Raw genomic sequence first — 15,711 nt, forward strand, 5'->3', positions numbered from 1 at the left:
TCTGTAGACCTCCCAACTACACTCCAGTAGCTTAAGTAGGCGCTAATGTCGGCTTGAAAAGCTGAATTCAGACTGAGAAATGAAACAGCTAAGGAAAGAATAGAGAAAAAAATGCTTTCACTTTAGTCAACACGAGCTACATTAACAACCTTCATTTTTCGAACTTCAATGCACATCACAGTACCAGTTTGCAGAAGTCAGGGTACCGTCTTGTCAAAACTGTAGCAAAGGCGGCGGGTAGGGTTGGGTGATTTAATTAAAAAAAAAAAAAAAGACGTGCAAGGTTATCACTTCCCGAATTAGCATTTTGGTAGTAGTTTGAATTTCACATCTTTAGAAAACACTGCAAAACAACTGGACAATGGGCTCTAACATAGATAACCAAACAGGATTTTATGCAGAGAAACAGATCTTTTGGATACCCACGTGGGTGGCTCTGAAAAGAGCCTTTGGAAACACAGCTGGAAAGTCCTTGAGACTCAAGCTCTTTCGCCACGGATGCGACGCGAAAGCTGTATGTCCTTAGGCATGATAGCGACACGTTTGGCATGGATAGCGCATAAGTTGGTATCCTCGAACAGCTCCACCAGTTAGGACTCACAAGCCTCCTCCAGAGCCATCACCGCCGAGTTCTGAAAACGCAAGTCGGTCTTAAAGTCCTGCGCAGTTTCCCGCGCCAGTAGCTGAAATAGCAGCTTAGGAATCAGCAGCTCCGTAGACTTCTGGTAGCTGCGGATTTCACGTAGAGCCACAGTACCGGGACGGTACCTATGAGGCTTCTTCACGCAGCCAGTGGCCCGGCCACTCCGTCCTCCGCGCTGCCTTTGTAGCCAGCTGCTTGCGCGGCGCTTTACCGCCAGTGGACTTACGAGCTGTCTGCTTCGTGAGAGCTATACCTCAAATGCTGAATTCAAGTTAAAAAAAAAAAAAAAGCAACACTAGGCCTCCTATTTATAGCGAGAGTCTGAAGCTGAAGCTGATTGGGCAAAACCAGGCCGCTAACAGTCACCTGATTGGTGAATGGTAACTGGATTGGTCAAGAAATAGGGGATTTGGAGAACAAAAACGTACAAGCCATATCCTCTGATGTTCTAAATTGTGGATGGCCTCCATTACTGTTTTTGTATATTCTCTGTACCGCATTTCACTATATACCAGCAATTTCTAGTGGAAATAAATGTGAGCGACATAAGTAATTTAAAATTTTCTAAGAGCCACATTAGAACTAGAACCAGGAAAAATTGTTTTTAATAATTTGTTTAATTCAATATAGCCAATATGTACATATGTAATCAATATAAAAATTGTTAGATATTTTGCTTTTGACATTAACTCTCTTAAATCCAGTATGTATTTTATAAGTACAGTACCTCTTATTTCAGACTGTCAAATTCCAACAAACACTAGCCCAAGTGTCTGCCACATTACACAGCACAGCCCTGTACACCCTCCTCTCAATTTTCTATCCTTGGAACACTTTAGGACTTCTTTTACTTGCCATCAAGAAAACCTGATTTGGGCCGGGGCTCAGGGGCTCAACACCTGTAGCAGTCTGGGAGACTGAGATGGGAGGATTGCTTGAACCTAGGAGTTTGAGGTTGCTGTGAGTTAGGCTGACACCATGACACTTTAACCTGGGGCAACAGAGTGAAACTGTCTAAAGAAAAAAAAAAAGAAAGAAAATCTGATTTGCATGAGAGGAATTCAAAGTCTAATAATTTCATAAACATATCCTTAGACGAATTTTTCAGCTTTGTATAATATAATTTCATTGCAGCGTAATTTATTTTTCTAATATTCCGAAAAATGCAATCTATTCCATCAGTGAATCAAGTTCTAATTTAAATCAGATTAAAAAGACCAAGTCAAAGGTATTTTTAAAGTAGAATTTTGCATGCTCAAAGGAGTTAATGGTCATCTCAACTTTATATTAATGTGTACATTTTCAATAAGTTTATTGAAAACACTCCAAAAAACAGTGATAATTGCCTGGACCTCAAATAACTCAATCAACTGTTGTAACTAAGCCAATTACAAATTCTTTCCTTTATTCTATCGCCAAACCAAACTGATCTAATTATCCTGATGCAGGACTAGGTTTTTCTCAGGAAATAGCAATTGGCCTAGGATAGAAGTTTGGCTTGAACCCTGCATCCTCAGAATGTTTCTTTGCTAAGACTCAGAAATCAATGTCTTAAAGATAACTACATTTGCCCCTAAAACAACTTGTATCACCAGAAGCTTGCTTCTCAAGAGGCTCAAAACTGGGCAGGGTGCAGTGATTCACGCCTGTAATCCTAGCACCCTGAAAGGCCGAGGTAGATGGATTGCCATTTCTACTAAAACTAGAAAACCTAGCCAGGCCTAAGATGCATACCTGTAGCCCCAGATACTCGGGAAGCTGAGGTAAGAAAATTGCTCATGCTGACTTTGAGCTTGCATTAACTATGACAAGGCACTCTACCCAGTGACTGTTGAGACTTTTTGAGTCTCAAAACTAGTGGCGGGAAGAGCTGTAAATGGGGATTGCTTATCAACCTGGAAAACCACTTAAATCAGATTCAAGAAATCAGCAATGGATTTCATTATCAAGCTTAAAGTCCAATTTAGAAAAATAAGACTGCTTCCCCCAAACGGGTAATCTTAACTCTTACGGAGAATTGGTGCTCAGTTCTTTACAGGAAAATTTTAAGTGGCTCTGAAAAGAGCCTTTGGTTCAATTGGGATGTTCGAGTGGCTGCAAATTAAGCCAGGCCTACTACTTGCCCTTGGCCTTGTGGTGACTCTCAGTTTTCTTAGGCAGCAAAACAGCCTGAATGTTGGGCAGCACGCCGCCCTGCGCGATCGTGACTTTCCCCAGTAGCTTGTTGAGCTCCTCGTCGTTGCGGATGGCCAGCTGCAAATGGCGAGGAATAATGCGAGTCTTCTTGTTGTCTCGGGCCGCGTTGCCTGCCAGCTCCAGGATCTCGGCAGTCAGGTACTCCAGCACTGCTGCCAGGTAGACTGGAGCACCAGCGCCTACTCTCTCCGCATAGTTTCCTTTCCGGAGAAGGCGGTGGACACGGCCCACTGGGAACTGAAGGCCGGCTCGCGAAGAACGAGTTTTGGCCTTGGCTCGAGCCTTGCCTCCCTGCTTACCACGACCAGACATGGCAAAGAACCTATAGTCTTGGTTAACAAAGACTAGACACGAAATGCGAAAAACGCAGATTTTATAGCCTCTGATGGGCGCGAAAAGGAAGACGTGTGATTGGCTAACATTTGATTTTCATTTAGACCAATGGAACGCGAGTATGCAGGATACTCATTTTGATTGGGTAAAACTGGCCTGTGACGTCATAGACAACTATCCACCAATGGCCAGAGAGTTGGACCCCACCTCATTTGCATAAGCCACTATTAAATAAAGGAGAGCCGGTTGGCTTTTTCGTCTTTTCCGTTTTCCCTTCATCATGCCTGAGCCAGCTAAGTCTGCTCCAGCCCCTAAGAAGGGCTCCAAGAAAGCAGTGACTAAAGCCCAGAAGAAAGATGGTAAGAAGCGCAAGCGTAGTCGGAAGGAGAGCTACTCCGTGTACGTGTACAAGGTGTTGAAACAGGTCCATCCCGACACCGGCATTTCTTCCAAGGCCATGGGCATCATGAATTCCTTCGTTAACGACATCTTCGAGCGAATTGCAGGTGAGGCCTCTCGTTTGGCGCATTACAATAAACGTTCGACCATCACTTCCAGGGAGATTCAGACCGCCGTGCGCCTCCTGCTGCCCGGAGAATTGGCCAAGCACGCGGTGTCCGAGGGCACCAAGGCGGTCACCAAGTATACCAGCTCGAAGTAAATTCTCGAGAACGCATTATCAAACCCAACGGCTCTTTTCAGAGCCACCTACTACCTAGGAAGAGCTGGTACACTTTATTACCTATATGGGGGCGAAGGGTCGTACCCTAAACCGGGACCCACTGGGTTTCTTTAACCAGGCCAGTCCGCACAATACAAAATGCAGAACATCCAGCTCTTAGAAAACGTGAAAAAACTGGGTTCAGCCACCGAAGCCGGCCTTACTGTCTGGGTGTATAGAAACTGTTACAGCAGTTACCGTCCTGCGTTTGGCATGCTCAAATTTCGTCAAGGGTCACTCACATTTTGCAGAATTCTGGATGTTGTGGCGCCAGAGTGGTGACGCTTACTGAGTTCCCCTTTTACCTAAGTCCCCGCCCACGTTAATTGATTTAAAAAAAAAAAAAAAAAGCCGAGAGAATGATGGCGGTTTGCATTTGAATTTTTCGGACCAAATAGAAAACTGGAGTCTTGTGGTCCGCCATGCTATACGGGTATTGCTCCACTCTCTCTTTTTCTGTTCCTGGTGGCAAAAGAAGAGGAGCTGCTTCTGCTGGAGAGCCCAAGGGTCCCAAGCCATTTGGGGTATATGAGAGGGTGGTGTGGTCCCCTGACGCGCTCAGAAGGCAAGAGGGTGGTAAAAGCGCATCCTCTCAAAGTGCAAAGGTAGGAACAGGGTGTTATGAATCTCAAAGCCTAGATTGCATTAAGAATAGAAGGACTGGTTCCTGGTCCCAGCTCCTCCATTTGCTATGTGACCCTAGATACTTGTAACCACTCCAGGTATTTGCTTACTAAAATGAATGTGTTCTTAGCAAACTGTGTAAATCTGGCACGTTAGAGTGATTAATGTATGTTAACTTGTTAGTACATCCCCATAGGTAGATAACTGTCACCATCTGTTTCTCAGATTAGGAAATACAACAGAGAAATAACATACTTAACCATGCAGCAAGAATCACAGTGGAACTTAAGCAGCCGAACTCCACAGTCCACACTCCTAGCAGTAGGGCCTACTGCCCGTTTTAGTCATAATCTCCACCTCCACGAAAACAAAGCACACAAAGGAAGCATTAAAATAGGCCTGTGTTTTTATTAGTCACTCCTTCCTGATAGCTATTTATTTATTCAGATTTATTGGGTATTTGTCATGTTCCTAGCTCTGTGCTTAATCCTTATCCCAACTAGACCCCTAATTGTCTGTCTTCCAGAATTTATATAACCTCTGGTCTCCCTGTTTTTCCTCTGTAAAATGGAATAACCTGAAGATTGCAATAATAAGTTTAAAGAGAGTTTAGCAGCTCTTAGTCACTCAAGATTGTTTTTTCCTTTCTTCTCTAAGGATAAATATGTACCAGAATCACATGAGATAATTTATGTGAAGATGCATTATTACAATTATAAAGGCTTTTTGTGCATTTGTTTTGTGTTTTCCTAGGAAAGCCAGTAAATCAACAGGGCTCTGGCCAAATTTGTGTTAATGATCTTCTGCCATCCTGTTGCATTATGGCATTAACAAAACCAGTAATACTTTTTACACACCTTTTCCAGGTTCTTTAAAAAACATTTCTGTATTAGAAAATCAGTTCAAATGATCAGTAAAAGTTAACACCTTGCTTTCTCCTAATCTTTAATGAATTTACTAGCAAACAGGACGCCAAAGCAGATTTGTAAATGTGTTTCTACCACCAAAACACAACTGTATTTCCTAAACTCTTTACCAACCAGTTGAATAACATTTCATTAAGCATATTCTATTCACTGTAGGCCAATTGTTACATTCTGAAAAAGGAATGGAAAGGAAATCCTGAATAAGTTTCCCAGACATTAATTGTCGGTTATTGCTGATGGCCCTGCATACTGGTACAGTACTTTCATGAAGAAAAGTTTGTAAATATCGGTCAAAATTTAAAATGCATGTATCCTTATACCCCACAAATTTCACCTCCAGGAATTTACTATTTTTGAAAATATGCCAAATAACACAGAGTTTTTCAGCAGTACAATTTACAAATTGTACAAATTGATCAGTGAAAGTGAGTCTCCACTTGTTACTTGTCAAATATGAGTAAAGGAGAAAAGCAATCCCAATGGTCACTAATAAATTACGGCACATCATTCTATCTGGTAGTAAAAACACATAAGGCTTTTTCATAATACTTATTGCTTCTATGTGCCAGATAATATACTAAAAAGTTCCCTATATGCATTAAGTCATTTAATTTTCATAACAACCCTGTAAGTTACTATTGTTATACCTGTTTTACAGATCAGAAAATGAGCATTTGGAGAGGTGGAGTAAATTGCCTGAAATTGCATAGTTTTAAAGTTGTCAGAATCAAAATGCAGTCACTAATGTTTAGAAAACACTGACAAATGTTGATGAGGAAGGCCATAAAGAGAGAGGTCTCCTGCATTTAAGTCTGATAACAAAACTATCACAAAAGATTGTAAAAACCACAATCACACAGAAAATCTTTGTAAAAGGATATCTGCCAAACAACTGAACATCTGCCTGTCTAAACTTAGACCAAGGTCATCCTTCTTATTGATCTTTGTAGCCAATTATTGTTATTTCATAACAATTATATAATACTTCTAATTTTTTCCTTTAAAAGCTTTTGAATTCCTTTACCTTCCTGAATACATAGTTTACCATGGCTCATGTATTCCCATTGCAATGCTTTATTCTCAAATAAATTTTCTTTTAAAAAGACTCTCTTGTTATTTATGTTGACAACACCCAAAGAGTAGTGAACAGAATTTAAAACCAGAGTCTATCTTCAGAATCCACACAATATGTGATGATCTCTGAAATTTATTATCAAGTGTAAAAAAGCAAGGTACAAGAGAATCTGTGTGCCGAATTGTCTGTGTGCATATAAATGTAAAATATTTCTGAAAAAATAATAAAGTGCCAACATTGGTTGCCTCTGGGAAGAGGAAGCTGGATAGCCTGGGGACAGAGGCATATGGAAAATCTTTTCATTATAACCCTTTTATAGTTTTTGAAGTTTGAATCCTATGTATGCAAAAAGGGACTTTATCATGATACTTGCATCTGAGGAATATATTCATGATAACAAAATTTACAAGAAATAGTAGTAAAACTAGAGTTCACTGTATTAATCATAGTGGAAGATGTGTCTGACCACAAGTTATCAGAAATTATGTTTTAGTGAGCAAAGAAGCAAAAGTAAATGAAATAGCCCGATTACTAAGGAACACAATTCCATAATGAGATTATAGGGTGGCACCTGTGGCTCAAAAGAGTAGGGCATGGCCCCATATGCCAGAGGTGGTGGATTCAAACCCAGCCCTGGCCAAAAAAAAAATAAAGCAACTTGAATAATGAGATTATAACTTGTCTCTCTTTACTTTCTTTACTCCTGGTATAATTGTATCTTAAACAGCCACACTAGGAATCTAACATGAACTAATTGTCTTTCCCTGGTTTTGTGTTATACCTCATTGAGAATCATCACATTTTAGTTTCCCTTTGTCTGGATTCTAAGCATGCCAACTACATTCCCAAGCACATATCTGTCATTAAATTATGGAAATCTCTATTTTATGTCATTTTACATTTGACTGAAAGATTTCTTAATATCTGGGAAACATAAGAGGCTAGAAAAAAGCTTTGAAAGACTCTTGTCTTTTATTTCTGTTCATATGAGCATGTTCCATTTCTGTACTCTTTTTCCAAATTTTGGAAAAGAATCCCCTTAAGGCCTATAGTACTGAATTCCCAGATAATAACCCCCCAAAATTTACTCAGAGATTAGAGAAGTTAGCATAGTTCAGACTCTTAAAAGTGGTGACCTGGAATCTTAACACCTGTTTAGACAAGAAGACTACAGGCTCAGAATTTATAAGATCTTGCCGTTTATAAGAACTGTGCTGCAAGAAGAAAGGAAGCAAGACGAGAAGACCAACAGGCTTAACTGAGTAGATGAGCATAACCAGAAATTCAGTGGCTCACAGATGGTCCTGTTCCTCTCCAGGCAATGAAGGTAGGATCTAGATAGAGCTTTTAAACCCTGGTTTCTTAGTTTAAAAAATAACGAACAGGCTCGGCGCCTGTGGCTCAAGTGGCTAAGGCGCCAGCCACATACACTAAGGTGGTGGGTTCGAATCCAGCCCGGGCCCCACCAAACAACAATGATGGCTGCAACTGAAAAATGGCCAAGCATTGTGGCAGGCGCCTGTGGTCCCAGCTACTTGGGAGGCTTGAGTCCAAGAGTTGGAGGTTTCTGTGAGCTGTGATGCCATGGCAGTCTACCCAGGAGGACAGCTTAAGGCTCTGTCTCAAAAAAAAAAAAAAAACAACCAAACAAACAAACAAACAAAGCTGAAGATCTAAGATCATCCTGAGGGTGACTTTCGTCAGGTCACCACATAGAGAAAAATGCCATTTTGGCCACCGATATCACAGACAAATGAGTGAAACTCATTATACCAGTTTCTATATTAGCAAAATAGGGGTCAAAATCAGCTCAATTTCATCAGGAAGTTGTTTAAATTGAATAAGACAAATGTGTAACAGAGATAGAATTATGTACTATGCATTAAGGGAAAATGAATAATATAGAAATTATTGCAAATTCCATTTAAGTCAGGAAAATCATTATAGAGCCAGTAATAGAACCTGTATGACCTATTCAGCTAGCTTAAAGGAAATTAATTTATTAAATCATAAAATATTGAGCACTTTTAATGTGGCAGACAGTATTACAGCATTGAGGATACACAATGAAAACAGTCTGGTAAAGTTCATGTTCTTGTGGTACTTTAAGGTAGAAAATGAACCAGATTATGAAAAATAAGTTATTAGATTTCATAATATGTCATCATCTTTACAAGTGATTTGGATAATATATGATAAACTGATAAAGAAGACAGGGAGTTGGGGATTGCAATTTTAAGAAGGGTATACAAATAAGATCTCACTGAGTTGTCATTGGCATAAAGTGGTGAGAGAGTGTAGCTATGCAGGGGCAGCTATACCAGGCAGGAGCAAAGAGCACACAGTACCAAAAGTAGGCCCTTACTTAGCATGTTCTGGGAACAGCAAGAGAAGCCACCGTGGTTTGAGCAAAGGGTGAGAAATTCTGAGCCTCATTGTCTGCCTCTTTTTCTCTTAGTTCAATTTAACTCCTGCCATAGATCACTGAAAATCTGCAAGTTTTCTATAGCTGCTAAAAAAAAAAGAGAGAGAGAAAGAAAAGAAAAGAAAAAAGCACTGCAAGATAAGAAAAAGAAGATGGTCCTGCCTCTGCTAGCATCTAGACTAGGAAAGTAAATGATATACTGGTAAATCTAAAGGGGTGAATTCTAACAAAGGATTCTTGTTCTAGGCTGTATCCCCAGCACAAAGACCAGTGCCTGGAACACACACCAAGTGAATGACATGCAATATATCTCTTATTACTGCTTCATGTAACACACAGCACACAGAGGGTGTCTTCTGAGGGATTTTCTTATCCCTAATCATTTATCATACTTAATGATTTTTACTTTTTCACATTTTATTACATTCTTGCAAACCCCAGAGCCCATGATTTTGATTAACAAACATGATTTTTGAAGATATGTGACAATTTCTTTAATAGGCCCATAAAGAGACAAAAATACTAATATTCACTAAGGTATCATTTAAGGTAGTGAAAAAAAATGGGGATAGTCTTGGCAAAACTGACAGAGTAGATAGGTAAAATTCCTATTTCTGGAGTTGTTCTGATTATTACTACCACGTAACAAGCCAGCCCCAAACTTAGCAAAATAAAACAAACATGTTATATTCATGGATTCTGTGTTCAGGAATTAGATTGCTGTCTTTGCTCACTGGTTTGGGGCAATTCTTGGGATAGTCACTGAGGGCTGGAATCATTGGGAGGCCTCGGAATTCCATCACATTATCTGTTGATTGATGCTGTGTGTGGGGTGGGACATGTAGCCAGAGCACATAAGCATGGTCTGAGCTTCCTAACAGTTGGCCTCAGAGTGGTCAGGCTTGCCAAGTGATAGCATGGAATTCCAAAGGTGAGTCACCCACCATATATGGCTGGAAGCTGTGACTTCCCATGTCAGAATAAAAGTCAAAATCCTAGCAAGGTCCTACATAGTATTTGCAATTGTATGGAAGAGGATGACAGTGGGAGGGTATAAACAAATGTGGCAGCAGGGATCTCACTGTTAGAAAAGGTCCCAGAAAACCAAGATGAAACATGCAAGGTAATTTTACAAAAGTTGTAAGTTCCTAAGTATAATGCTTCATACAGTATTGTCCGGAGCACTGCAGGACTGCCAGCATCTCTGGTTCTGATCTATAAAAGCCAGTTGTGCCCCAGTCGTTGAAAGTAAAACATACACGCATTTTCAAAATACCCCTGTAGAGGGTAGTACAAGTTTGTTGAAAAACCACTGTTCTAAAATTTTCTACTTAGAAGTCAGCATTTCAGGGGTGAAAATTTGTCACAACTAAAACTTATTAAAAAGTTCTTTCACCTGGCCCCATGGTGTAATGGTTAGCACTCTGGACTTTGAATCCAGCGATCCGAGTTCAAATCTCGGTGGGACCTGTTCTGGCTTTGTCTTTTTTATTTGTTTGGTTTTTTTAGTAACTTCTCTCTGCAACCTTGTCTCTTAAAACTAGCACATTTTCTTGTAATCCACCCCATCATGCATCCTAGTATCTGACCAGCAGTAATATCTTCAGTCCTCAGAAGTCAAACCCACCTGCCAAAGAGGGGCCATAATACAGAAGCCAACACTGCAAGAACAGTCCTCAATCCTGTGACCTGGGCTTAGGTATGGATGGGGAGGGGCATTTCTTTCAGAAGTCTCTGTTTGGCTTGATCCTAGACAGGAATACTGTATGTATGTGCATAAAAAAGAAACAACTGGGTTTTTAAAATTACACAATAAGTATTTATTGTGGAAAAATTTAAAAATACAAATCACTCCAAAGAAAGTCCTCACTCAGAGACATTGATATACATCCTTCAAAAACACCTGTTTTTAAAAGAATGACCGCATTACTCCATGGCTGGAAAAAGGTTTCTAAACTGAGAAGTGATGACTATTTAAGGGCAATAAACTTTGGAGTCGTGCTATATTACTCTTTTTCATGGAGTACTCTGAAGGGAATGGAATTCAAGCCCACACACAAGGAACACAATGGTCAGTCCACGTTATCCTATCAGAGCTGCATATTTCCTAGTTTTTCTTATACTTACTTTTTGTAAAGCCTCTGCAGTTTGATTAAGCTGATGTATGTGATACATCATGATCTTTAAACTGCTGGTAGCAACCCATGAGTATACAGCCCTTTCTGTCACCTTAAAGATTCTCACACAAATCTATTCCTTGAGACAGCTTTTTTACATTGTAAAAAACCTAACCTGCATTCATCTCCAGTCCCATTTGTTACCATTTTTGCCACACACATAGCCCAGAATTAGCTTCTAGTCACCAGCCACAGTAAAATTATTTCAATTTTTTAAATTTATGTCCCCTCTCTTCTCATTTTCTACTTGCAAAACATTTTTGCCCTCCCCTCTACCCTTAAGAGATCTAGTTCTTTACTTATTTTTCAAATATTAACTTAGACATTCCAGACCTTCTTACTGAGCCCTTCCCTGGGTTTCCTTTATCTGGGCTCAGGTGCCCCATCTGTGTCTCCTCAGTACTCTGAATCTCCTTCCCACACCACCTCATATTTTGATTGCTTATTTAATAAGCTCCCCCCACCCCTCTAGACAGCTAGTTCTCCTAGAGGAGGGAGTAACCAGTCCTTGCTTCTCACTTCTCAGTCCCACTATGCCTGGCTCATATTAGGAGTTCAGAAATACTTCCTGAAGTAATACTTCCATAAAGTTTCATCTAATCTAGAGTACCTCAGAACCTAGGATAGCTCATGTCCATGTTTGGTTCCAAATCTTTCTGCTCTGCTTCTTCTCAGATTTCTTTTCACTCTTTTTCCTTCACTGATCTCAAGTCTACATCTGCTCTAAGAACAAGTTTTTGCCCAGGACTGGAGCAGAAGTTTCCCTGGAGGTGAATTTTAACTATTACTCTCTTAATGATGCCACCCTCAGTAGCTAAAGTGAGGAAAGGAAAGTAGTGTGTGATTGGAACACTGTATTCTTCACATTTTGAATAAGCATTCACTTCACAAGAAAGGCCCCTTTTACAGTATCCTTGACCTGTGGTTGTTGAGGTCACTTCCACCTAGGTTTGGTTATCTATTAATTGTAGGGAGCCCAGGTCCTGTCACAGACTTAGCCCCTGGAAGGCACTAATTACACGTTTGTGATTAATCTGCTGCACAGTAAGCAAGGATGTAGGCTGACATGCTCCCATATCCTTCCCGAGAGTGCAGGAAGTAAGTATACACTTACACTTCACATGCTGCTGGTATCACAGATGGCCTGAGGGTGAGAGTCTGGCCGGGGCATAAGATGTAGCCCTGGAGAAGCACACATGTATTCCCTCTGTTAACCCAGGAGCCACTGCTGAAGTCACAGGCATCATTCTGCCTGTGACGCACTTTGTAAACCTATCAGGAACCTCCTCAAGGAGAAGGCCGTTGAGGCTATTTTCCTCTTTGGCGTCAGAAAACGTGATTGAACTAATGTATTCATGACTGGCTGGTTATGTTTAGGGACAAAAAATCGGGGCTTTCCTGGCTCAGATTAGAAATCATCCCTTTTTAAAGGATCTTTTGTCTCCAGTGGGGTTTAAAATTTGGAATCCCTCGTGCAGGATTTTTACCCTCTCTCCTATTTCTTTGGTGCGAACAAGGGACTGTCCTTAACCATTCTTGATCTGTTGTAGATTTGAGGAAAATTTCTAATCTAGCTTTCCAGAAAATACTGAATTGACTTTATCCAGGGACAGCCATTTGCAAAATTCCATTGCAAAGGAATCTAACAAGAAGCCTCTTAGAAGCCTATTTCTTACAGGAAGAGTTACTGGGTTGCGGTTTTGTTAATTTGTTCGGGCTGTGGTTATTTGTTCTTGGGGGCTGTGGTGGGTGGGTGGTGGGTGTTTGCTTGTTTCTGGGGGTTTTTGCAAGGAGGTAGTACTCTCTGTTATTCACAAGAGGGCGCGCGGTCCTCCAGGCCGCCTGCGGGGTTTCTTCTTTAAAATCCCAAGTCCTGGATGATCGCGGCAAACCCGGAAATCAGGAAATTCAGTTTCCACTAAGCATACTCGGTCTGCACAGGCATCGAATTCCGGAAACTACCTGGATCAAAGCTGGACTCCCCTCTATCACCAAAGAAATTGCTGAAGCTCTCACTTTTACATTTGTGCTGTCCAGGCAGCGACAAATATTGTCTCTTTCCCAGGCAAGTAAAAGACGGCAAGAGAAGTTGTGTGAAGATGCAATTCAGAACATTTGGAGACTGGTCACCGAAAGCTGGAGGCGGGGCATTTTCACAGTATGGTCTCCTGTGTATAGGCTGGAATTTTTTTTAATGTTCATTTGGAGTGTCGCTTGAGTATATTTCCCGTTGGTGAAGGAGCACAGACCGCGGGACTGTGCGCTGAGAAACTCCCGAGGGCCTTCCTTTCCCCTCCCGGTCGCCCCCAGCGCTGCCCAGAATCTTCGCCTCATCGTCCAAGTGAACTTGTTTCACCTTTCCGTAAACATCAACGTCTCCCTTGTGACTTTGCTTAAATCTTCCCATATGTCGCCTTCAAAGCGCCAGATACCATCCTTAGTAAAGGACGGTTTTTGTGAAAGTACTACTGATCCAGTACACATGATGCCCCAGCCAGTTCAGCCGAACTGAGCTGGAGGACCTGCCGCCTCCGCCTTGGGGGTGCTGGTGCAGTGGCAGCCGGCAGGGGAACCAGCAGGCTAGAGGGTAGGCAAGAGGGGGGGTCTCCCGGGGAGCCTCCCACCCCCCACCAAAGGCTCCAGTAGCCAAAGGGCCCGGACAACTGCTGGGGAGACACTGGGGCCTTGGTGTCTCCTTCCCTTTGCACTTATGACTGAATATGCAACCTACATTTCCTATGCCTAGGTCAATTTCATGTGAGTTTCCTAGGCCTCAATTCCGTGAACGGACTCTGTCCATTCATTACTACATTCATTAATATATTCATTCACCTTGCCCCAGCGGAAGAAACTTTATCGATTCATTTCCTGGCCTCATATAGAAGGAACCCATGCACCCATATATACCCCTAGACAAGAGCTAGGGGAGAGAGACAGACAGAGCTTTTCTCTCCCTACCGGGACCTTTAGTGTTTCTGTATTCTTTTCTGTAAATAAATCCTGTCTTACCACTGATCTGTGGTCCGCGGATTTATTTTTCAAATCATCGAAACCAAGAACCTGAAAAACTCCGGTATCAGATTTGCCGAGCCAGCCAGGAGAGAAGACGAAATTCCGGGTATCACTGGGATCTGGTAATGGCACAGAGTGAAAGGTCTCAGGTCTTTAAACGTTCCTCCCCTGTTAAATAACTCTAAAGGTCCCCATCTCACAGGTTTGTTGTGAGCCTTAGATGAAGTAACAATAGGAAACGCTTGTCACAAAACCTGGCACACGATTAGGACTCAGTTTTGTTCAATGACATCTCACCCCCGACCCCCCAGTGAAGAAATAGAGGCCCTGGCACACCAAATTTCTGAACCCCTCTTTCCTTGGAGGAAAGGTCTGGGGAGGAGTGCTGAAATTAGGAAGTCAATGCTTTCTTAAATTAAGACTCTGTGGTGTAAAGGATGTTGGGTGCAGCCCTACCAGGTAAACATCCATGACTTTTTCTTCCCAGAGAGGAAAACCAGAACGAGCATTTACTTGTCCCACAACCAAATCAGGGGACTTATGGAGAAAGAACCAGGTCATCAAAGTGTGAGACAGAGAGTAGCAAGGGACCCTATGGTGTAATGGTCAGCACTCTGAACTCTAAATCCAGCTGTCTGAGTTCAAATCTTAGGAAGACCTTAAACTGACCTCTTTACTAAAGCCTCTATGACCTCTCCACAAACTTACTGTCATTTAGCTGTTTAGTCATACTTTTTTGTTTCTTCCTGAAGAAATTCCTTCTCCCTAGACACACACAAGCACATGAGCTAAATGGCAGAGGGAAAGACCTATTCACTTCCTTAAGTGATACATTTTCAACACGATTTTATTTTTCATATACTGTATAAGTAACCTATCAAAAATAATAGATTTACTTTTTTGTATTTTTTCCTTTTATTAAGTCATATACACATAGATCATGAAAAAATTATGCATTTGTGGGGTACCATGTGTTGATTTTTTACACAATTTGGAGTGCTTACATCCAACTAATCGATACAGCTTTCACCTTATTTACTTAATTATTAACATAAAGACAATTATGTTCTATTCTTGATAGATTTGACTTGTACCTTTGAAATATACTCCACAGGTGTTGTCCCCCCCCTTTACACGCTATCAAACCTCCCTCCTCCCCCACCCCACTTCTCTCCTTCATCCTGGGCTATAGTTGTCATCTATCTTTCATAAGAAAATGTAATTATAAATAGATTTCATAAAAATACTGAGTACATTGGATACTTTTTCTTCCATTCTTGAGATACTACTTTTTTGTATTGATTGCATACTACTATTAAATTTAAAAACAACTGAAACCAGAAGAAAAAAGTTAAAATACAGAGAATTACAGGTAATAACTGAAATTTCATGTTTCACTTTTTATTTCAGAATGGTATGATAGAGTTACAGCCTTTAAGTATAAACATGTAATATAGAGGAATAAAATTCTGTAGCAGATATGGAATACCTTTAAAAGAAACAGAAAAGATTCATGTACATTTTTCCACTGTTAAAACTATTCCAAATATATATATATATGTATTTTTTTTTTTTTTTT

The 15,711-nt window shown here is 40.9% G+C and overlaps 2 protein-coding genes and 1 non-coding gene across 3 annotated transcripts; 2 read left to right on the forward strand and 1 right to left on the reverse strand.

Moving 5' to 3' along the window:
- Positions 1 to 2,695: 2,695 nt before the first annotated feature.
- LOC100942569 (histone H2A type 1) lies at positions 2,696 to 3,162 on the reverse strand. The gene has a single exon (XM_003801859.3). It carries the CDS (start codon positions 3,149 to 3,151, stop codon positions 2,759 to 2,761), a length of 393 nt encoding a protein of 130 aa, XP_003801907.1. The 5' UTR covers positions 3,152 to 3,162; the 3' UTR covers positions 2,696 to 2,758.
- A 286-nt stretch (positions 3,163 to 3,448) lies between these two features.
- On the forward strand, positions 3,449 to 3,856 carry LOC100940682 (histone H2B type 1). Its single transcript, XM_003801854.2, has one exon. It carries the CDS (start codon positions 3,453 to 3,455, stop codon positions 3,831 to 3,833), a length of 381 nt encoding a protein of 126 aa, XP_003801902.1. The 5' UTR covers positions 3,449 to 3,452; the 3' UTR covers positions 3,834 to 3,856.
- A 6,485-nt stretch (positions 3,857 to 10,341) lies between these two features.
- Positions 10,342 to 10,413, forward strand: TRNAQ-UUG. Its single transcript has one exon. It is a non-coding gene; the product is annotated as a tRNA-Gln (tRNA).
- Positions 10,414 to 15,711: the final 5,298 nt, after the last annotated feature.

This window comes from Otolemur garnettii, unplaced genomic scaffold (genome assembly GCF_000181295.1).
Source record: "Otolemur garnettii isolate 467f Iridium unplaced genomic scaffold, OtoGar3 scaffold00223, whole genome shotgun sequence".
NCBI classification, from domain to species: Eukaryota; Metazoa; Chordata; class Mammalia; order Primates; family Galagidae; genus Otolemur; species Otolemur garnettii.